The sequence below is a fragment of the Phycodurus eques genome, chromosome 5 (assembly GCF_024500275.1).
Source record: "Phycodurus eques isolate BA_2022a chromosome 5, UOR_Pequ_1.1, whole genome shotgun sequence".
NCBI classification, from domain to species: Eukaryota; Metazoa; Chordata; class Actinopteri; order Syngnathiformes; family Syngnathidae; genus Phycodurus; species Phycodurus eques.
In genome coordinates this window covers 13,090,702-13,114,117 of record NC_084529.1, presented here as the reverse complement: position 1 = coordinate 13,114,117, position 23,416 = coordinate 13,090,702, and the positions used below count along the sequence as shown (strand labels likewise).

The window sequence follows — 23,416 nt, the reverse complement described above, 5'->3', positions numbered from 1 at the left end:
GTTTGTTTTTTACATTCATCGGTGTCTATTTTGGGTACTTTATTCTCCTGCATGATTGGTGCAAACAACTCGCATTATGATGTACAGCATTGTGAAGTTTAAACATAAATCTTTTCTCAATGAATACGTACTTCTCTGACAGTGTCAGTCAAAACTGGGCATTTGATACAGCTTTTGTATTAGATCTCATTAGATGGCGTGGGCATATTCAGAGCATCTGAGCCTCCGGTGCTGTGGTCACTTTACTCACATCACATATTAACTTCCTCCCCCATATCCTCATCACACATTTCACAGTGTATTTTTTTCCAAAATGTCACTGAAATAAAGAGCCTATCAGCATGCTGTATTGTTTGTTTACACAGAACTTATGAACACTGGCAATACTCCACCACAGCGTGTGAAATGATGCTTGATTTGTGTCAATCGTTTTAAATGAACTGATTTGCACACATCCATTTGGCACTGTTGCTGTAGCCCTAACAGCCTCAGTGCAGTTTACTCAGAGCGGCTGGGCGTGACAGCAATGTGATGTTTATGATGGCCTGAAACAGCTGAGAGAGCTATCGTTTTGTTCAGAATAATAGCATAGAAGAATTAGTGCATAAAGCTCAATATCCTTTTAATAGCTTTTATTTCCACACACTCAAATCTCTTGGGAACACTGCTCACTATTCCAAGTCAAGACATGAAAGAAAATGTATCAAATTGTCAAAAGAATAGCAGTGTCTGCATATTTCTTCACAAAGTCAAACCTTTGCTATAGAAACTAAAAGACTTTGCTTTCCTGTGAATTTCTTCACTAATATTCAGTTGTGTTTCTGAGAACTGCTTCCCAATCTGTGTTGCTTGGAGTTGATCTATTTCTGGCACCTGTGAATTGGTGTTCCAGATTGGACAACATTTCACAGTTTGCCTGCTTTTTTTCAAGACGCCCTTGTGAAGCCGAGCTATTCGCAAGATGTCACATTGTTGAGTTTAAGATTTGCCAGAGACCACATTAGCTGGCAGTGCTGACAAATGGCGCACCAAAAGACACGAGTAACCCAGCCACGTCAGACACACCAGACCAGCAAGATGTCAGCGTTATGCAGTGGCTAGACCTTCATCCCATCAAATCAATTATTTTTGAGGTGAAATTGTGTAATGTAATGTAGTCCAATTGTCCATGGCTGGAACAGGTGCCAGAAATTGGTTGACTCCATGCAACACAGATGTGAAGCAGTGATCAGAAGCATTTACTGTATGACTGTTTGAGTATGTGAATTAAAAGGTAGACACTGCTTTTTACTTAACATTCCTTGACTGAACAGAATGTTCCCATTGCAGTTACGTGTACGTACTACTTATTCTGAACACACAACTACTTGTTCCCTCTCTGAGACATTTTAAAATTCTCTCATCAATAACCCCCCCCCCCCCCCCCCCCCATCTACTTCCTACTTTCAGGAGTGCTGAGTCAGTTCACGCTCACTCTTTGGGGGACAGGATCCAGTGTGGTCAGCCCCTTGTCGTCAGACTTCCCTCGGCCCTCCAACAACAGCTGCAAGACGTTTGATGCCCAGCAGATCTGCATCGGTGAGAAGGTTACACGCGGACCAGTTGGCTTCTTATAGGGGGCAACAACCATTTATGTGGGCTACATACCAGGAAAATGCCTTTAGTCTCTCTTAGTCTGGCATCTGTTTTCATGAGTGGCCGATCAGTTGGCCACTGGTTTTGTCATGACTGAAAATTTCAATCGCAGTTGCAGAATGTAGCAACTACCCAATAAAAATACACATAAACTTTCACTCATGCTAAAAATACATTTCCCCAAGCCATACAAATACAGTATATAAAGCAGCGATCTCGTTTGATGTGCGTCGCGCGTCTGAGACGCACAAAAACTAGCAAGGACGCATGATGCATACGCAATCTTCATCTACAGATGCATGGTTTAAGACCCAACCGTACGTATGTTTGTTTGTGTTGATAAAGAGCTTCCACACACAGCGAAGTAAAAGTACAATGTCGTTGCTAGCCAATCAGAGGCAGAGGAGGGCGGGTTATCGTTCCATTAATAAAATGTACATGGGAATTTTTTCGGGACTCGATAAATTTTCATTTTTGTGGTAACAGCCGATGCGCCACTCACAACGCAGCAAGGTGCTGGCAGAACAGCGTTTGCTCCGTAGATGCACACACCTGTGACACTTGAGGGAAAGTTAACTGTTTATTACATTCGCTAGCCTGCGAGCTAATGAGCTAGCAAACCATGACCACAACGGCACACGTTATCAAAATTAAGGCAGTATTTGACTTCAGCGAACTCATTTTCAGTATCATTTGATTGACAGGTCAAGGTGTCACATGATCACAATCCAGAAACTCGATATTTATTTATCCAGGTAAAGGCTTATTGAGAGATAAAATCTCTTTTTCAAGAGCCAAGAGGGAGCAGAAATTATACAGGACATAACACGACAGCGTTCGTACAATAAATAAAAATAAAGACTAAAAAATAAGAGTGATATTGAAATGATTGGATTTAAAAACAGTCACAGAGCCCAAATGCTTTCGAGGGCATACGTTTATTTATTCATTCAAATTTGGCAAGCTTTAAGACATTTTTTGGGCTCATGACTCTATACCTATGTGCCAAATGTTTAATATTTGTTTAAGTGCAGTTTTTGCGAACAGCCTGATTTATTTACATTTAGTATTTATCTAATATATTTTATTTCTGGTTCTACATTACAATGCCAAAGTTCAATGTTCTTTAGAATTGACATTTAATTGTTCTTAAAAAGGATGTACTTGAATTTTTATGCTCTATAATATCATTATATCAGTAACATAAAAAATATCACTGATACTATCGTTTATCGTGATAGTTTTTGGGGAACTATATCATCCTAAAAAATTGCTATCGTGGCAGGCTGAAACATGTTGAGAGAGAGCATTAGAAATGTACAACAAAAATAATGTACAAATGTGAAAATGAAAATCTCCAATATAGCGGGACCACAAAGCAACAACCATCATATAGCTGTATCTGTACTCCGTGCTGATATGTTGGAGGGACTCATTGTTCCAGGGCTGAGACTCATTGTTTCCAGGCGTGCATCCTGGGACACACATAGTCTCACGTGTAAAATGATCAATGTAAATCGATCTATGTAAATATTGTGTTTTACAACCATGTTTAACTATATTTATAATTTATGATGTGCCTGTGGATGGAAAAACAAAGCTTGTGGTCAAAATGGACATGCGTGGTATGTACCATGCTGAGTACGTTCAAGTGAGCCTTTTTTAAAATATCCACACTCGCTTTTATTCTCACCCACGTCCTCTCTCTTTAGCAACCCGCTTCTTCCTTAACTATTAATCCATATTTTTTTTATTATTTGATAAATGTGGTGAAGTACAATATACTATATGTGCAGCATCAGGCAGCTATTCGGGCTCCCTGTTCAGGGCACCCATATATTCAGTCGCTCAAAGTGCGGGAGGTAAATTAGCAACTGTCATTGATGAGCCGGTCCAATTGGGTTCGACCGTATCGCGCAGTGTGCCTCGGGCCCTGGGCGCAAACCCTCTTTTAAATACTGTGGTTTCAACCATTGTTCCACTTGTTCCCAACATCGTGCACAATCTGTTTGTGTGTGAACATGCAGTTAAGGGTCCACTATATGGGATCTTGGTAAATCGGTGCCGAAGGGAATTACTTCAAAAACAACCCTAAAAGCGAGTTATTACAAGTTTATGTATACACATAAAATTTTCAATGAGTCACTAACTGGAGTGTTATAAATATAAAATAACTATTTGAAAGAAAACACCACTAAGTGCAGGACCAGATTAATGCAGCCAGGCTTGCTCAGGCTGGGGTGTTTGTAATATAAAAGAGCTGACTGGATGGATGCAGCAAATGTCTTTGTTTTGTGCTGGGAGGGAACTCACAGTGTTGCCCAGGGACTCCTGACCAACTTAATTTGACTCTGACTAGTGATTCTAGTGGGGCAATGCCCATAATGCATAATGACACACACCGATCTGACTGCTTCCTCTCCCTGCAAGTGAAGGTTTTGGTGGCTAATCCCCATATCTGTCTGTTAGTGAACATGGTCTCACAAGAATTTAGTAGGGAATGGTACAAAACACCAACCACTATATGATGTTCAAACAGGTGTTCATCGTTGTCTCGTCAATTTGTTTGTGTTTAGTTGCTTGGTTTCTTTCAGTGCTTGTCGGTTCATTGTCGTATGTTGTTTGTCAAATGTCCTTTGCAGTCGGTTACTGTTTCTCGTCATGTTTGGTTTGTTTTATGACAGGGTAGGTTTAAGTACCGGGCCACACAGAGAGACTGAATAAAACATTTTTGATTGATCATCGGAGTCTCATAGAAGTTTTATTTGGGAAATCAGGTACGTCTGTCTGTGCCTCTGTCAAAATACAAGAAAAGTAGCAGTCCACAAGCTTTCAAAAATGAATGATTGAATGAACAAGCTTCTTTGACGTTCTTCAGGCCAAATTAATGAGAAGAGACAACTTCCAATAAAAAACTGTATCTAACAGGAAAAATCATAAGTCATTTAAACTGCTTTGGCACATGACAAGCCAAGCCATTGGAATTTTTTGAAAGATAGATAGATTATCCAATCGGCCCATTGAAGACAAACAATCACAACTACATTGAGCTTAATGGTGTAATGATGAGTTTTATATGCAATCATTTTTTTTTTATTTGTTTCTCTGCCGCTTGTGTTGTCGTTAAACAGGTCCATGGTGAAAAAAATAAGGTTGAGGACAGCTGGGTTAAGCGGTTAATTAGCATTAAGGCATATTGTAGACCAGGGGTCGGCAAACTGTGGCCTGCGGGCCACATCCGGCCCGCCAAAGATTGGTACAGAATCTCCCAAATCATATCAAAATCATGACTGCATTCATTTGAGCTTGTCCTCTAATGCAGAGTGGTTCCACCAGGATGTGCTGTAATGACCAGTGGTTCCACTAGGTTGTCCTGTAATGCCCAGTGGTTCCACCAGGTAGTGCAGTAGGTACAGTGTACATTGACTTGACTTTGGCTGTTCTGTTTTTACTCTGCTACTGCTCTGAACCGTTCTTCAACCATGAGTGGGCCAAAGAAAAGTCGACAGTGAGTGCCGAGTGTTTAATATAGAATGGACTACTAAATACTTTTCCACTGAAGTCCGGTCAAAGGCTGTATGTCTTATTTGTTAAGAAACCATTGCGGTTTTAGAGGAATATAACATCAGCTGTCACTTTTCTACCAAGCATGCTGATTATGCTAAAGGTCAATCAACACAGGAACTGATGGCTCCGGTTAAAATCAAGCTTGCAGGCTCAGCAAAACACCTTTATCTGACAAACTGCCATCCAAGATTCAGTCACACAAGACCCTGAAACAGTGCCACGGGAGCTGCAGATGGAACTGATTGATCGCCAATGTGATACTTAAAAGAGAAGTTGAACTCTCAAACTGGATGAGATGTATGCTTCATTAAGTGGTGCCGGTGGTGTTTGGCTCTACGTGTGTGTGAAAAGACTTTTAGTGTAATGAACACTAACAAAACATCCTACAAATACCAGCTGAGTGATGAACACCTCAGATGTGTTCTGAAAATTGCCACAACAAAACTAACACCAGACTTTGATGCACTGGCAAAAAAAAAGGTCATCAACATAACAACACTGTTCCCATTAAAAGTAAGTATTAACACTACAATGCCTTTTTTTATTTTGTATTTGCAAGCATCTGGTCCTGGCTTGGCCCGCCTGTCAAATTTTAAAAGTCAATTTGGCCCTTGAGCCAAAAGGTTTGCCCACGCCTGAATTTTACAGTAGTCTTATTGTGTGCACCGTTGTATAAGATGCACTTTACACATAAAAATATGAGCGAAAACAAAAACTGCCAACCTTTCTGTGGGAAATAAACACAAGTAGAAACAACACAAAGTAACACAGAAACGAAAATACTGCTAGTGCCACAAAGCACAACAAAAATAAGGCCCAGAATTTGAGGATTCGGCGCTTTCAACTTGAAGGCTGCATCGTAGGCATTACGTCACGTTTTCGGCATAAGTACTGATCCGAATGTGTACAGATTTGATTTCATTTGTGGACTTAATATTTCTACATGGAGCACACAATAAAAACTGTTTCTGTGAGTTGTCTTCCAGATCCTAATAGTGTTTCACAACCCTTAATGAGCCAAGGTACATTTTCTACATTGGAAGAATGTCAATTACGTTAGGTTAATTGTACCTTCTCCCATCTAGTTAAAGAGTATTTAATTGTTCTGCCTGTCACTATGCGTTGCTGGTATAGATTATTTCTTGTAAATACAGTGGTACCTCAGTTTACGAGATTAATTTGTTCCGTGACCAAGTTTATGGGTTAATTTCACTGCCATTGACGGCTTTTGAATTCAAATATCCATGTTAACATGGAGGCCTGGCAGTAAGAGCCCCCCCAAAATGCCACCATTTAAAAAAAAAAATGAAAAATAGCACTGCAGTGTATAAAAACATGAAACAAACAAAAAGAAAACATACAGAAATAAACTGGTTTTATAAAGTGTAATTATTGTATGACAGCTGTGTTGTATGTGCGCCTTTAAGGGTCGTGGCCTAGTGAGAGATGTAAAGAACATGGCGGTTAGTCTTGGTGGGGGCATTTGGATGTGAGTTTTGGCTTCCTGAAGCTCCCTGTGTTTTTTTTTTTTGTGTGTGTTTTTTTTGTTTTTAATTTGTGCGTTTGACTGTATTGTTCAAGAAACGGTTGAAACTGGCTTATCTGAAAGTCTCTCATGACTCTCATTTAGAGTCTTCAATCAACCTACCATGCATGTTTTTGGTATGTGGGAGGAGACCGGAGTACCTGGAGAAAACCCACGCAGGCACAGGGAGAACATGCAAACTCCACACAAGGAAGCCCGGATTTCAACCGACTGTTTAGCACGTCTGCCTCACAGTTCTGAGGACTGGGGTTCAATCCCCCTGCCCCGCCTGTGTGGAGTTTGCCTGATCTCCCCGTGTGTGTGTGTGTTTTCTCCAGGTACTCCGGTTTCCTCCCACATACCAAAAACATGCATGGTAGGTTGATTGAAGACTCTAAATTGCCCTTGGGTGTGAATGTGTGCGCAAATGGTTTATTTATATGTGCCCTGCGATTGGCTGGCGACCAGCTCAGGGTGTACCCCGCCTCTTGCCCGAAGATTGCTGGGATAGGCTCCAGCACACCCGCGACCCTAGTGAGGATAAGCGGAACGGAAGATAAATGAATGAATGAATTAATATTCATATCGTGCATAATTTGCCATATTGTGGGATTTTTAATGTATGCTGTAATTTTTGGGGGGTAAAAGAAATGCTTCCTAGCCTAAAACATGAAAACAAACAAAAAATTCAATAAAACAAGGAATAAAATGTACAAAGTGTACAGTGCTACTGTGCATTACTGCATGTTTAACAGTTTTAAAAGTGTTTAAGTGTATAGATGTTGCTCATAAGAGTATGATAGAGGTTAATAGGAGTGTGTAGATGAGTAATAAGAGTCTGGGAAGGTTCATCCAGGTTTAAAATATGTAGAAAAAAAAATAAAAAAGAGGTTGGAGCTACTTTGCAGGTTTCACCTATTGCGAGGTACGGAAATAATAAATGAGGGATTACTGTATACAAAAATCCTTATTAAATACACCTGTTAGTTCTCCACAAATGATTTTTGTCTAAAATCCCACTAAATTTCCACATAAATTGGCTTCATTGGTGTGACTGGAGCAGCAGTGGAGGTCAGTAAGTGTTGAAACGTCTGTGTGGTCTTGTTTTTGTCTTATTTCTGTCACAGAATGCAGCCCGGGCTTCTCCCTCTTCCTCCAAGGCTGCGTCAAGTTGTGTCCTCCCGGTTTTACATCGGGGCCGCAGCTCCTCAATCTCTCTCTGGAGAACTGGGTGGACCTATCTTCAGTACAAGCCTGCCTGCCCTGCCACCCCGCCTGTCTCACCTGCGTTGCCACGGGGCACACGGACTGTCTGTCCTGCCCCCCACACAGCCGCCTGGTCCTCAGCTCCTGCCTGCACCAGAACCAGGTCCAGCGCAAATCTCCTGCCGCTGGAGAGGATCCAGCGGCAGATGACGATAAAAGGGGAGGAGGCGGTGACCCTCCTGATCCCAGCTCGTCTTCTCAGCTTCCTGCCGTTGTGGCCATTCTCGGGTGTGCCTTTATCCTGACGGCCTTTGCTGGGGTTTTCCTCACACTGCAGCTGCGTTCGGGCGTAGCTTCTTCTGGCCGGAGGACCAAACTGCTCTCTGCGTATGCCGACAGACGCGTGGGCTTTGGTTTCGGTCTGGGCCGAGGACAAAAGAGGAGGGCTCGTATATGCTACAAGGGGATCCCCGCTGTGTGGGGGGACGAGGACATGACCGCCTATGAGTCTGAATCAGACAGCGAGGAAGTTGACGGTCATGGGGAAAGGACAGCTTTCATCAAGACGCAGAGTGTCATCTAGCCGACACCTGTTGTTGTGATGGACTGTCTGGTACCAAGGTACGGGGGTCCTTGGTTTACGACTGAGTTTGTAAGTCGGAATGCGTCGTGATCTCTCTAATCTGGTAGTAAAGTCAGAATTAGTTATTTGTATGGAAAACACATCAAGGCCATAAGTGCAGGGTGTGCCGAAGCATTCGACATCATTTGATTGACATCATTTGACATATGAATATTTGAGCAACTACAGAAGGGTACTCTGATTTCCTCCCACACTCCAAACACTTGCATGTTAGGTCAACTCAAACTTGTCCAATTGTGAGAATTTGAATTGAATATTTCAGTGCCCTTTGATTGGCTGGTGACCAGTCCAGGATGGACCCTGCCTCCCGTTCACCTATGACCCTAATAGGGATAAGTGGTACAGAAAATGGATGGCGTAACTACATCCTAAGAAATTAGATGAAATGATAGCCTTCATGTTGATAAACAAATGATCCATTCATGAAAATTCCAACAATGTATTGAAATAGAGATTAAAAAAGTGATATTTTTATCGCAAAGCATCACAAATGATCCATACGTGTATACACACCTGTGACATGACACATTTTCTTTCGTCTTCCTCTTTGGATTGTTTGTGCCATGTCCATATGTTTTTCAGCTGGTGTATTTTCATTGAATTTCCTTGTAAAAGCATGTATCACACTGTTGTTTGAGCCTATTCTAACACACAAACTAGCCTTTCATCGATTGTGATTGATGTTTTTCATCCTGGAAAAAAAGAGAAAGTAAAACAAACAAATTTTAAATTTAAGATTACTTGTTACAAATCTTGTTGTTGTGAGATAATTTTAGTGAGAATTGGCTCTGTTTGAAATGAGATTTAAAAAAAAAAAAAAAAAACTGGAACACCCTGTGTGAATCAAGTGGGAACTGATCGTGCCTTCATGTGTCGCGTGACGACGTATTCTTATGCCACTGCGCAAACTAATTTGTTCGGAACATTTCAAACGTTGTTTGTCAGGAACCGAGGACCCCCTGTAACAGTTTCGACCCCAACCCAATAGCCAACACATTATTAGATATGATTTTTATCTTGGGGTTAAAAATGTAATATGTAGGTTTATTGTCCCATCAAATGCATCGTTTTTTTAATTGTGTATTCATCAGCATTTGTTAATTTGTTACTGTAATTGTTTAATGATGAAATCAACTATTTATATAATAGTACAGTGGATTAAGCAGATGAGTGACCATTCTCTTACTAGCCAAAAGGTGTCAAACTCAAGAGTTGCAGGCCAGATCCAGCCCTTCTTGTCAATTTACATGGCGTGTGAAAGCTTGCCACAATTTTTCCTTGACCTTAAAGTGAAGATGAGATGGCTTCCTAAAAAAACTTAGCGATAAACAGTTTTTTTGTAAAAATGATATCAGACGCATGGCTATTCATTCATCGATTCTGACGATAATTAAATCACCGTCTGGGCATTCAAAAAGGCACCTCAAAATACAGTTGCCATATTGTGACATCAGAGGTTGAATGTTTTCACTAGAGGGAGCGGTGGCCTTCGCTTCTAAACAATCATGGACGAACACGAGGAAGACTGTGCCAGTGACTTCAGCAAAGAAATCAGCGATATTTCCGTTGAAAGCGAAACAGAACGTGGTACTGACAGCAATGATGATGATGATGTGTTACCGTAATTTTTCGTGTATAATGCGCATTTTTTTCCCCAAAAATTGTGAAAAGTCAATAGTGCGCATTATACATAGGTATAGGGGGAAATGAAAAAAACCTATCACATTTTATAAATGTATGCCGCCATCTAGAAGTTATGAAAAGCTGTCCACTTTCATTCCAATATGCCACTGCCACCTAGAGGTTTTGAGAAAGGTGTACACTTTAATTCAAATATGCCACCGCCACCTAGAGGTTATGAAAAAGGTGTGGCCTACAATTTCATTCCAATATGACAAGGGTACGTATGACTGCATATATGTACAGTTGTGCTCATAAGTTTACATACCCTGGCAGAATTGGTGAAATATATTTTTTTTCAAATACAACTGATGACTCAACAAAAAAACATAATTAATTTCTTTATGGTTATGTTTTGTTTAATGATAATGTTTTTTTCTGAAAAGCTGTTCGTCGTGCCTACATGGCGGCCATGTTGGGAAGGTCGTCTTTACCATGAAGGCAACGGCGTGCAACTTGTCGTGTTTACATTTAGACGAACAAAAACAACAGCTTTCATGTATTGTAGTATTTGTCTGGCACTGTCTGCCCAAACGGGGATATTTCAGTTCACTTATAAATTGAGAAAACACCGTGCAGTAAATTGCAAATGCTTTGTTGTAGTTCTGACTGTGCATACACACACGCCCACACACAACAACATCAGAATTAGCAGAATTTGCATTTTATTTTATTTTATTTTTTTTTTAAATTGATGTTCATACTGTGGTTAAAAAATCGGAAGTTACTCACTATTTACTCAGTACTTGAGTAATTATTTCACTGTGTACTTTTTACTCTTACTCAGAATGAGAGCGCTTAAAGAGGAGGCTGCTATTCATGTGGCACAGCTTGAAGCTGGCATCAGGTGCAGGTGGAGATGGGCCTGGTTCAAGTTGCAGACCAAAACAAAAAAGCAAAGAAATGAGGCAAATTTAATTTTAATCCTAAATTTGTACATCAACATGTACTTGAGCGGTGTAAATAAATGTTTTTCTGTGTGAAGAAAATTTGTTTATTTTGCCTTATTGTACTCTAGTCTTCCAGATTGCTTAATTTATGTTAAAATCAAAAACATTCTCTGCAGGAGCCTGCGGGATCCCCCCAGAACCTCCCTACAATGTTTTTTTTTGGTCACCTTTTTCATGCCTTTGGTGTTTGAATGTCTGCATATGGGTAGAAGCAAAATCATGCATTGTAAAAATCCATTATACATAAGTAGAAGGGTTTTCCAGAATTTTTAGGTCAACTGTGGGGGGGTGTATTATACATGGGTGCGCATGATACACGAGAAATTACGGTATGTCCCGACCGGTTTGAGCCATGCCAGATACGATGACAGTAGTGAAGGTGCAGTTGAAGTTGTTGGATCCAGCGACGAGTCTGATGGTGAAGATATCACCCGGTTACAAAACTCTGAATGGTGCATGGACGACTATGTTCTGATGGCGCCATGAAATTACTTACGCTTTGGTTGTTGTAGTTGAAATTAATATAATTCAAAGAATGATTTGAGAAGATGTAATCTTTTTTTAGGTGCTTTTGTACAAACTGGGAACCAATGGCTCTTGGTAGTTGAGTCTTTGTTTGCTATGAAAACACACGTGCACAGCTTGCGTCTGTGACCTAGTGTATAATACAAGCGGCTTACATGAGTACATTATACGAATGTCCCCTAAAATATCAATTCACAATTTCATCGATGTTCTAGGTATCTAGTTAAACGTGGGTCCAGTGTGTCAATTCAATTCAATGCTTCATATACTTATGTTTGGTGAGACTCCATATGACCAGGTTTAAAATTTGACTCACCACTGTTGGTTCTGCATCTTTTTTGAGCTTCTTGTGCTGTACACTAAATCCAAGGGATTCTCAGAGTGCAGCTACCGAAGGAGTCCTGAGTGAAAAGTGCACTGCACGGCACCTAGTAGGCGGTGGGCTCCCACTTGTCCTGCGTTCTCTGGACTTGTCTTGTCCATTCCCACTTAAATTGGGGGTCCTTTGGGAATTTAAACAGGCTAACGCTTTCTCCAGTCACGTTGGAAGATCCTGCAGCCGCACGTTTTGGAATCTTAACTTGTCTGGAATACAACTATTCGCGTTGGTAAACTACTACTGCATGAGCTGGTAAACAAAGCAACTTCCTGTCATCTGCTGACGTCAAACCGGAAGGGGTAATATCGTCGATTAGGGCGGCAAAAAGTGATAAACATTTGACTAATTCAATGTAATTCTGTTTGATGACTAAGGTCATTTATATTTCAAAATAAAGCATATTTTTTGTTCATGATGTATATTTCATATTTCACGATACTTCTCATTTTCCCTTTTAAACCTTTTAATGCAGGGGCAATTGTGTAATATAATGGGGCAATTATGAAGTTTGTTTACGGGAAAGATAAGCAAGTTGTTTTTTTTTTATTGTATTTATTCATTTTTGCATTTGGTTCCCTTATTCTCCGAATGTGAACCGGACCATGACCTTAAAAGCAATATGCGTACATACCACACTGTGATTTTTGGTCTACTGTTATTACCGGCTGTGTGATGAAAACAAGTTTGCTCGCAGTGTCGCAGACCATCCAGTATTTATCCGCCTTTGCCTTGTCACAGAATTATAAATATATAATTAAAAGCGTGACAACATCCTAGCCACTAACTGCCGTGATCTGTAAAATGCTTGTCGGACAGCGACAATTGTTTTTCTATATGCCCTTATTCTGTTGTGGCTCCCAAGATGTCCCCCCCCCCCCCATTGCCAGTTATACAGAACAGCGACCTGGAAACAAGGCTGTCTTTAACCGGGGCTAAAAGGGACTTAGGTGTGAGTACGCGAAAACATTTTCTCCGTTTTCTGCAGATGAAAGTGATTTATTCTCGAGATATTTTTGCTCTGTTTTCCAGCCTGAGGCTACATTGGTTTATTCCCAGAACATCTCCGTGAAGGAGAGGCCTCCTTCTCTTGAAGTAAACAACATTACAGCATTATGTTATATGTTGTTTCTCTTGATGATTGCCTTGTATAACAGCGGTATTAGGACCCACGTTGAAAAAAAAAAAAAGTAAAAATGCAAGAAATAAGTCGCAGTTAAAAGAATCCATTTATCCATTCATTTTATATACCACTTATCGTCACCAGGGTCACAGTTGCTGTGGAGCCTATCCCAGATGATTTTGGGCGAGAGGCGGTGTACACCCTAAACTGGTCGTCACATGTAGGCAAACAACCAATCACCTTCACACATGCGGACAATTTAGTTTTCAATTAACCAAACATGCATGTTTTTGAAATTTGGGTTGAAGCCAGAGCACACGGAGAAAACCCACAACCACAGGGAGTACGAACAAACGCCACACAGGAAGGTCTAAACCAAAATTCAAACCTGAGCTGTGAGGCAGATGTGCTCGCCACTTGGCAGCCCCTCACATTAAATCTTTAATTTAAAACTTAATTCTTTTTCGTTTTTAACTTTTCTAAAATCCGATTACACTCATTAAAATAAAATCTTCTATTTTATGTTTGTTTGTTTTTTGACTTTTTTTTTTTTTCTATTTTACTTGCAGTGGATAATATCGTGGAGATTAGTTTTATGCTTGAATAAAATGGCTTTAGTGTTTGCAGAGATCAGTCTGTCTTTCCTTTATTCACACACACACAGCTTTGCTAATTGTATTCCTTTCCAAGCAAGCAGATGGCTCTTCACTTCTCCATGGTTGTGTCATTTTCCCCACAAAGCACCAGCACTTCTGTTATCCATGGACTGACGTTTGAGCATTTATTCGATAGACTAAACAGCCAAAGGCTAAAAGGTCCATCATCTACAACCAGGCTCTATGTCCTCACTAGTAAGATCCACTAGTAGACTGACTGTGTCTTGCTAATAAAAGATTTTCCACTACTGGTGCCCACTTTTGGCTTTCTAGTACGCAGTTAAACCTTGCTATTAAACTACTACGCTGCACTAGTAACACTACTAGGCCCCAATAGTAAGCATGTTTCACACACTACTAGCCTCCTCTAATATCCCCACTAGTAGTTTTACCTCACTAGTAACATGCAGTTGCCCTAATAGTGTTCAGAAATGTCATACAGTACTGGTATAGGGCCCGAGCGCAGCCCACCAAACCACCAGAATAGTTGGAATGACTTTAATATCAACTGCGACTGTTAACTTCAAAGCCTGAATACAGAGTAGTCAACTTCACAGTCGAGAGGGTCAGGCTTTGAAGATTTTGTCTTGGGCCAAAGTCACGTAATGCTCCTTAATCAACAGATAGTCCCCCAGAGTCCCCAACAGCCAAGGGGACAGGCAAACAAACAAGCTCAGGTAGAACTCATGAACAGAGGCAAAAGGCTGGACAAACAGCCACTGGTACAGGCAAACGTGATATGGCAGAACTTGTTGTCGGACAAGTAAAGTGGAGGCTAGCGTTTAGAATCTTGGGGAGATTGTCAAACAATCTGACAAAGGTGAGCCATCAACAAAGTTTGGCTGACTGGTAGAGGTGGGCGCGGCTGACAAACTGACATGGAAGGCCGTCGTGGAAAAAAACTACTAGTCCTAGGAGGGACGCTCTCGATGTTACCTAGTAGAATTGTACACTGTCACTAGTAGTACTATTAGCACACTGCTGTCACTGCTGCTCTACTCGACACGGTTGGTGGGAGTAGTGGCTCGTGAATGAATCTTCAGAGATAACTGGCCTCCAATTTACACGGGAAATGTAAATGTATGCCTTGAGCGTCTCACGGCTTGCGTTTGAAATTCTTTCATCTCCGTGCTCAAGCCTCCGTAGAACTCTGATCGGGGCTTCGTGCGACTTCCATCTGCTGTCTGTCCGCTTGGCTGTGAAAGATGAAGCTTCGCCGAGTGCATCGCAGCACGTTGCTATTATTGCAGTCAGATACCCTGTCGTTCGGGAAGGGAGGAATGTTTTCCTGAGACGTGAAGAAACAGTTAGTGGCAGCAGCTTGAGATAAAATGCAGAGTGGGCGTCTTCGCAAGCACGAGCTCCGTCGGTGCTCACAGCCAAGGTGTTTATTTACGAGCTCAACGCAAAATGTTCAACCTCATAGTCACACATCACTTCTGCTTTGTGTCGTGTCCCTCTCCTCCTGGAGGCCATGAGAGACGAGTGGACAGCTTTTGAGCTGACTCAATGCTGCCCCCCGCAGGCAAATCGGTCTTTAAGCCAGTTTGTGAGGCAAACTTCAATCTTGGCTGTTAGGGCCAGAACTATTTGGACACGAGAGGAGATTTTGCCTTTGTACAAAACCATCCATCCATCCATCCATTTTCTGAGCCGCTTATCCTCACTAGGGTCGCGGGCGTGCTGGAGCCTATCCCAGCTGTCATCGGGCAGGAGGCGGGGTACACTTTGAACTGGTTGCCAGCCAATCGCAGGGCACGTAGAAACAAACAACCATTCGCACTCACAGTCATGCCTACGGGCAATTTAGAATCTCCAATTATTGCATGTTTTTGGGATGTGGGAGGAAACCGGAGTGCCCGGAGAAAACCCACGCAGGTACAGGGAGAACATGCAAACTCCACACAGGCGGGGCCGGGGATTGAACCCGGGGTCCTCAGAACTGTGAGGCTGACGCTCTAACCAGTCGTCCACCATGCCGCGATTCAGTTTTAATCTAAGATATATATTTTTTATTTATTATTTATTAATTTATTTTTAGAAATATGGCATTCTAAAGTAAAAAATCAGGGATTAATTGAGATAAATACACTTGCAGCAAGGCAGCACTGGAGCGTAATTGGTTTTCCTGTGACGTCACGTACCTGTTGACACGCAGGTGGCCACCATGCTGGAGGTCTACGCATTGAGTGACGTTAGAAAAAGGCCACTACATTTTGTGCATATGTGTCGCCATTTGCAGTGTTTAGATTTTAGTTCAGTAGTCTTAAGTAAAAGGTTTCAAATATTTATTTTACGTTGAATGTCAGTCGATTGTCGCCGTGGTATAAGATGAAACGTACCTAGACGTCAGAAATATAAGATTCTTTAAACGGCATTAAGCAGGCCCAAAAAAATGGCAGGTACTGTGGCAGGTATTTGACACACCACAGAGAAGAGTAATCTCTACCAAAAATGAAAAAAAAACAAAAAATGAAAAATGAATAAAGCCTACCAAAATGAATATGAATAAATAATTTTTAAAAAATGACAAGTATATAAAATCAGGCAAAAAATAATAAACAGATGAATTGCTAAATAAAATAATTGTTAGTTCCAGCAGTAAAAATGTATAATCACCCCATATTGTTACAAATACACATCAAATTGATGGATAACTAGTTTTGAAAACCGAAGCTAATAAAAACTCTTCAACTGTTATTATTAAGAGTGCGACTGGTAACAAAACAGGTTTGCAATTTTCCCAACGTTATTACCGGTAAAGGTTAAGACAATTTGTAATTTGGGTATTTTAGCAGGAAGTCCACGCACATGATTTACTTTCGCGTGCCACGTCACATGTTGTGGCGGGCCACATCTGGCCCCCGGGCCTCGGGTTTGACACCGGTGCCTTCGATCATGCAAAGGGACTAAAGAATGACGCTCGGAGCCGATCGCTTTGTGACAAAGCTATCGGCCAAATTGCCGGGCCATATGGCGAGATGCTCTCGGCCGCTTTCCAGCCGATCGTCTGCCGACCAGGATTTGAATAAATGGGATGCGGATCCGTGGTGAGTGAACTCCCTCTTGATTCGGTTTACTTCATTGGACTGGTCTCTTTGGTTTGGACCGTAACTATGTTGACAAAGGCTTTCGTCATGTTGGTCACTCTGATCGTGTCACATCATGTTGTTGGATGTTGAGTCTGCTACCACTGCACGTGGACTCAAATATCATCCGGCGCTTCCTCCGGATGGTCATGGAGACGAAGGTCACTTGTTTCCAGCTCGCGTTAGCTACAATTTAGCAACCGTTCTCCTTCAAGCCTCGTTACATAAAAACATCATTTAGTCCCATTAGTTCACATTACAGCGCCATGGTGGACGACTGGCCCACAGTTCTGAGGACCCGGGTTCAAATCCGGCCTTCGCCTATGCGGAGTTCTCCCCGCGCCTGCGCGGGTTTTTTTTTTTATTTTTTTTTTTTTTCAAACCCTTGCAGTCGTATTTTAAAAACTTAACAGGTGATGCATCCAGCAGACGTTCGACTCGCATTCCAGTGCGCAGTGCAAACAAAACAAAAAAAAAAAAAAAAGCTAATTGAAAGCTTTTTTTTTTTTTTCCTCTCTCCACGTCACACTATACAGTAATTTTAACAATATATATATTTTTTATAGTAATAGTTCTAAACTGCACAGGTTCTGCTCGCAGAAATAGGTAGTAGTAGGTTTCAAGGACAATAACAACCACACGGGATCCCATTGACCACCACCAAAGAATAAAATCCAGATGTGGATCAAACTTGGCTAGATTTTCTGTGCAAGGTAATAAAAACCTGGACTGCTTGCGCAAACGGTAGAGGAAGAGAATTAGGAGGGGAAAAACTGCAAGTGTGGGAGCCCCATTTGTTCATGCTTTTTTTTGTCTACTGTAAATTCTGTACATAGTTATACTTGTAAATATGTTTTCTGTCAAAAGTACTTTCTTAGTGATTTTTACGCAAGAAAACAAATATTGGTGTCAAAGTCATTGTCCTGCCTTGATCCGTCTGCTTTCACAAAAAGTGAAATTTAGAATCTCCAATTAATGCATGTTTTTGGGATGTGGGAGGAACCCCCCCCCCCCCCCTCCCTCCCTCCCTCCTCCTCCAGAAACAGATTTAGCTGAAAGTAGCCTATATTTGACTGCTGCTTACTAAAGAACGATATAAGCTAGGGACAAACTATTTATTTTTCCTGATGAAAGAAGGCAGTCTGATTTCGGCATTTTGTAAATTCTGTAAAGTCTTCAGTCACCCATTCAGTGGCTGGATCTCAACCCAATAGTATGTATGCACTTAAAGACAGCAAGACCCAGAAACAAGCATCAAGTGAAAGATGTTTGCGGTGAAGTCATTGCGGTCATAAGATTTTGATTTAGCTATTACAAAAAAAAAAAATGGTTTTATTTACATTCATGTCAATTGTCCAAATAATGTTTAGCCCTCGAAAATGGACGTATGCTACATAATATTGCTCTAATTGCCATATCGCTGGCGTCAGGCTTCGCAAAACCTGTCTACATTTGTTCAATTTCACATTTTTTCACATATTTAATACCATTGGTCACTCCTCAATTGGGTCTGTTATTTTTTATTTATTTGATAAATTGTTGAACTAAGCAACTTAAGTGTTACAAATGGCTTGCTCTCTTGGATGATGCAATGTTAATGGCTCAACAAATGTATTTTTTTTTTTTTTTTTTTTTTTTTTACAGTTTCTTGCAAAGTGAGTTTTGGACATACGAGGATTTCGCACGACGCCAGTGATATTTTTTTGTGTGAAACCTCTTAGCGCTGAATGTCTACATTCTAATAACATTGCATTTTCCTTTCAAACTATTTAGTTTGAAAACTAGAACCGACTGTATATACAGGACAATATTATCACGAGTTCTGTAACATTTTCTTTATTCGGTATTCTGCATTATTACTCCACCGGGACTGAATACAGAAGACAGCCTGCCACCATATATTACCTCTGAACATAGAGCGTGACAGAAAATTATTTTTTTTTTAAAGGACAAAATTCCACAATGATGTGACAGTGAAAGGGCTGAGATGGAAATTGAGTGACGGGGAAAAACAGGAAGTGCAACTCACTAAAATGTTAACAAGCCAGCGCAGCGTGTGTTGGTGTGTGACAGACCTCTGGGAAATTAACATAACTAAACAAGAAATGTACAGTCATTAAAAAAAATTAAAAAAATACAAATTTGTCCACAGCTCCAGATTAAGTACAGGAGGAAAATGCAGCAACTCTGTGGAGATGGAATTTTGTTGTCTTGTACGCACATCAGCTAGCTACACTTACTTTGTCACTCAGCTTTGCCTCCTAATTTTGACGTGAGCAACTGAAGTTACAGTAGATTGTGTGGAAAAGTTAAATCCACCTGCCTGCAAAACAGGTGCCTGGAATTTTCCTTGTGATGCTTTTTAATAACCAAAAATGAGATTTTATGAAATTAAATTCTCAAGCTATGCCTCTGCCAAATTTAGTAGATAATGTTTCTCCATGAGCGCTGGAATGTTACTAAAGTATTACTGATAAATGATTTTAATCTCATTGCAAATCTCTTTGTGGGGCTGGGCTTGATATAGGAGTTAAAGACAGGAAGCCCAAGCAGCTCAAAGCTCAAAAGCAAAACCCTCATTAGCTTGAATTATATAGCGTAAAAACCTGAATGGCTGAAATAAACATTGCAGATGTTATTATTATATGTTATATATATGTTATTATAATAAACATTCACCTTTCATGACAAACCTGCACCAGCATCATGAATGTTCCCTGCCATACTCTATGCATACATATACAGCACTTGTGCCCCAAAAAAAAAAAAAAAAAAAAAAAAAAAAAAAAAAAAAAAAAAAAAAAAAAAAAAAAGTCTAAAGCCAGCATTAGAGTTGTTGTTTCAACAATGCTATAATCCATCCATAACTATGGCGTGTTCAGAAAGTCACTGCACTTATATTTTTTATTAACAGACATGTTTCAGTGTACCTCCCGTATTTGTCCAAATATATGTGCAGATTGAGTTTCAAACACCCCAGCTTCATCCTGCAAACTGTATGGGTCCTACTATTTAAAGTGTCAGCATGTGAAAAGGCTCATGAAAACAACAGGGCTAGTGGTGGCCGAAGACTTCGCACGCGCACACGTATACGGTCTAGTGTCGGTCGAGCACAACTGCATGCACAGCTGCTCAGGGGTGACGCGCCAACACAAGGATTAAGACAAATGATGACCCGCTGCGACAAGGAAGCTCAGAATGATGAGTGGACCTCTCACGTGATTCCACTGTTACTGCAGAGAGGAGACCCGCTTGTATCTCCGAATGTCCACAACACACCACTGTCTTTGATGAACTGAGACAAAAAAAACAAACAAACAAAACAATTGCAATGTATGCCCTTGCGCACACAGAAAATTAATAAAAATAAGAGTCCATAAAACAAATAAAGCTTTTTAAATTGCACTCTTATCTGGCACACATTTGTGATGAACCCACCACTCCTACCTCTTACACATCATTGGGATATTTACATTCAGTAGTTCAGTTCCAGGCTTAAACGCAAGAAAGAACACATTCTTACGCAGGAGAACCCAATGCGGCCGTGATCTTAAGAGAGTTTGTGGTTCTCCACAACGCGTTCGACACAGCTGAATCAGAGTCCCACGTGCCGGTTCCCAGCCAGCGAGGGTCCAGTTCTCGGTCCGAAGAGTGTGAGCCCGCTGGATCAGGTTTGCTCCTAGCGCAATTTGAGTTTGAAGGCGGAGATCTCCATCGGATCCAGGCTTACTGTGGAGTGGTTGGCCAGTGGTGGACTAGAATACATCAGGGTCAAAGACATGGGCTGGAGCAGCTGCAGGTCCAAGTTCTTGAAGAGACTGGAAATATTCAGCTGCACAGAAGACAAAGCGGCCCAGCGTGACAACCCAGACAGAGCGGCGCAAAGAAATGTTTGCTTCAGTGGTACCTTTTGACTTACGAGTTTAATTTGTTCTATCGATACAGGGAAAATAACGCATTGGATTTCGGCATGGCAAACTTTATATGGATGCGTGTTGGCACTTTTAATGACAAAGACATGGAAGCGTTACTCGATTAAATTGGCCTGTCTGTGATGTCATCGCCACATGGACTGACACAGGAGCAGGAAGGACAGCTTGGATGATTGAATGACGAAATGTCTGGATAGATGGCAACTCGAAGAGCTAAAGGCTCCGTGGACGCGCGTGCGCACGCACACACACACACACACACACACACACACACACACACATATATATATATAAATAAGGTGGGGCCAATTCATACAAGGTGAGGATTGACTATAGACACTTCAAACTACAAGGCACAGCTTGTGCTGTGAATGGGTCAGAGTTGGGAGATTTGGAAGCTAATGATAGCAACGGTAGTATGACTGTCAGGTATGAGAGTTTAAAAGAGTATCCATGAGTTAGTTGGTTGTAAAAACAAACAATTAAAAATAATAATAAAATCAATAGAACGCTGAAGTACGAATAGTGGTCCGGTTTAAAAAAAAAACCAAAAAAAAACCCCACCAAATTAACCGAACCGACCTAATAATTTGATTGATTGATTAATTAATTAATTAATACCTATTTCAAGTTGTCTGTTTTTTTTTTTTGTTGTGGCGTCGTTTCAGTACTGGTATCAAGTTTTGTATCGTGACAACACTACTGGGGACTAGACTCATGGCATTTACATTTACATGTTAAAAACCAGGGCTGTGCCGGTTACTAAATTCAAGAGCAGTTGACAACTGAGACAAATCAGAAATAAACAGCTCGGGACCCAGATTACTTTGGATATGAGCGCAAATTAACAACAACATTTAAATCCTTAAAAAGGAATTCCTTGACAGAGCCACCTGAGGGACAATCATTTAAAACAGCAGTTGTGCCAATCACTAAAAATGGGACAATTTAAAACGGAGCATATGGTAAAACACATTTTAAAGGATCAACAATATACAGTATTGCATGTCCAGTGGTAGCAGAATCAACATCCCTTCATGATGTAACACGGTCACGATCGCGAGATTAGTCATTTGAACTTCTCTAAGTGCTAGAGGACACTGCATCTTTTTGCACAATTGTCAAGAAGAAGAGAGAAAAAAATACAATAAGTTGTACCGACATTACCAGATAACTAGCAACCCTTTATTGCTCAGTGACTTTTTTTTGTTTTTTTGTCAATGGCTATGTCTCAAAAGTGTTCTCTGTCAATTGACTGTCTGTTGTCGTACTAGAGCGGCTCAAACTACAGGAGACAAATTCCTTGTGTGTTTTTTGGACATACTTGGCAAATAAAGATGATTCTGATCAGAATGACCAAAATGATGAAAGCCTTTGTCAACATAGTTACGGTCCAAACCAGAGAGACCAGTTCAATAAAGTAAAAAGGTAAAAACATTACCCATGACGTTAATGACAGTTATGTAGGGACCCGTCTTACAAGAGCAGTCCCCCCACACTCATGTCTACACCGGGACAAGAAACCTTCCAGGGATAGTACATCCAGCAGCCAATCTATAAGCATGACGGCAGGTAAACGCAGTCACTTTGTGCGATCGAGAGAGCAGAGGTCTACCCGCACCGGAATCAATCCAGGCATTATGCTTCTTATAGCCAAGAACGGCTGTCCCAGCCCAGTAGTTGCAGACAACAGCGCCGTGACCAAACAGCAAGATCTGTGCATAGGGCACATTGATTTGTCATCAGGCAAGATGAGAAGCAGCAGCCTCGCCCCAGTGAGCAGCCCAGGTAAAATGATGACGGAACACCGAGGGCATTTAACACAATTTCAAAATCATCAAATCAATCATCAAAAAAAGCTTTAAATGTACAGTGGAACCTCGATATAACGGAGTAATAGGGGTGGGGGTCGTCCAATATAGCCAATCGTCCATTACATTGACACATATTTCTTTTTTTTTGGAGTCCATATGCACCCATATTACTGTATAGAAAATGGATGAAAACGCCCAGTACAGTACAAAGTTATTGTAAATAAATGTAAAAGATGCTTGAAAGTTTAACATTTACCACGCTGGTGTTGAAAGTTTTAACATTTACCACGTTGGTGTGCTTGATAATGGTGACATTGTTGACTCATCCGAGGCGAGTCGCTTTCATTAGCCACGAGGAATTAGTATGCTTTCTAGTTCCAAATCTGTTGCCAAAGACAAACAGCTTGACCAAAAAAAAAAAAAAAAATCAAAAATAGCATGTTTCAGTCTCCAGTTTAGACTTGTGTTTTGTATTCCTCAGAGTTAGCACCGCAGCCATGCCGCTCTCTCTGCGCGGCACTCTACGCACAATAGACAATAGATATAACCGCCACGTCAATGCCCCACATTTAACATGGCCGATTCTGGAACTAACATTCGATTTTACACTGCATTTTATGTGACACATGGAAATTATTTTTGGACACAATGTTCAATGCCAACGGTCCGTTTTATCCGGTATCCATTATGTCGGG

General features: G+C 41.0%; 2 protein-coding genes across 5 annotated transcripts in view; one reads left to right on the top strand and one right to left on the bottom strand.

Moving 5' to 3' along the window:
• The window catches only part of furinb (furin (paired basic amino acid cleaving enzyme) b), a 114,286-nt gene extending 103,305 nt beyond the window's left edge, over positions 1–10,981 (top strand). For both annotated transcript variants that reach the window (XM_061677592.1, XM_061677591.1), the window contains 2 exons: positions 1,450–1,578; positions 7,855–10,981. In XM_061677592.1, coding sequence (XP_061533576.1) covers positions 1,450–1,578; positions 7,855–8,516 — 791 coding nt within the window. In that variant the 3' untranslated portion in view covers positions 8,517–10,981. The remainder of the gene's footprint in view (positions 1–1,449; positions 1,579–7,854) is intronic.
• A 7,632-nt stretch (positions 10,982–18,613) lies between these two features.
• Positions 18,614–23,416, bottom strand: part of man2a2 (mannosidase, alpha, class 2A, member 2) — a 52,746-nt gene continuing 47,943 nt past the window's right edge. For 2 of the 3 annotated variants that reach the window (XM_061677586.1, XM_061677587.1), the window contains one exon: positions 18,615–20,807. In XM_061677586.1, the coding sequence (XP_061533570.1) occupies positions 20,655–20,807 (153 nt within the window). In that variant the 3' untranslated portion in view covers positions 18,615–20,654. Of the gene's footprint in view, positions 20,808–23,416 lie in introns of all 3 variants that reach the window. The other variant, XM_061677589.1, reaches the window with a different exon arrangement.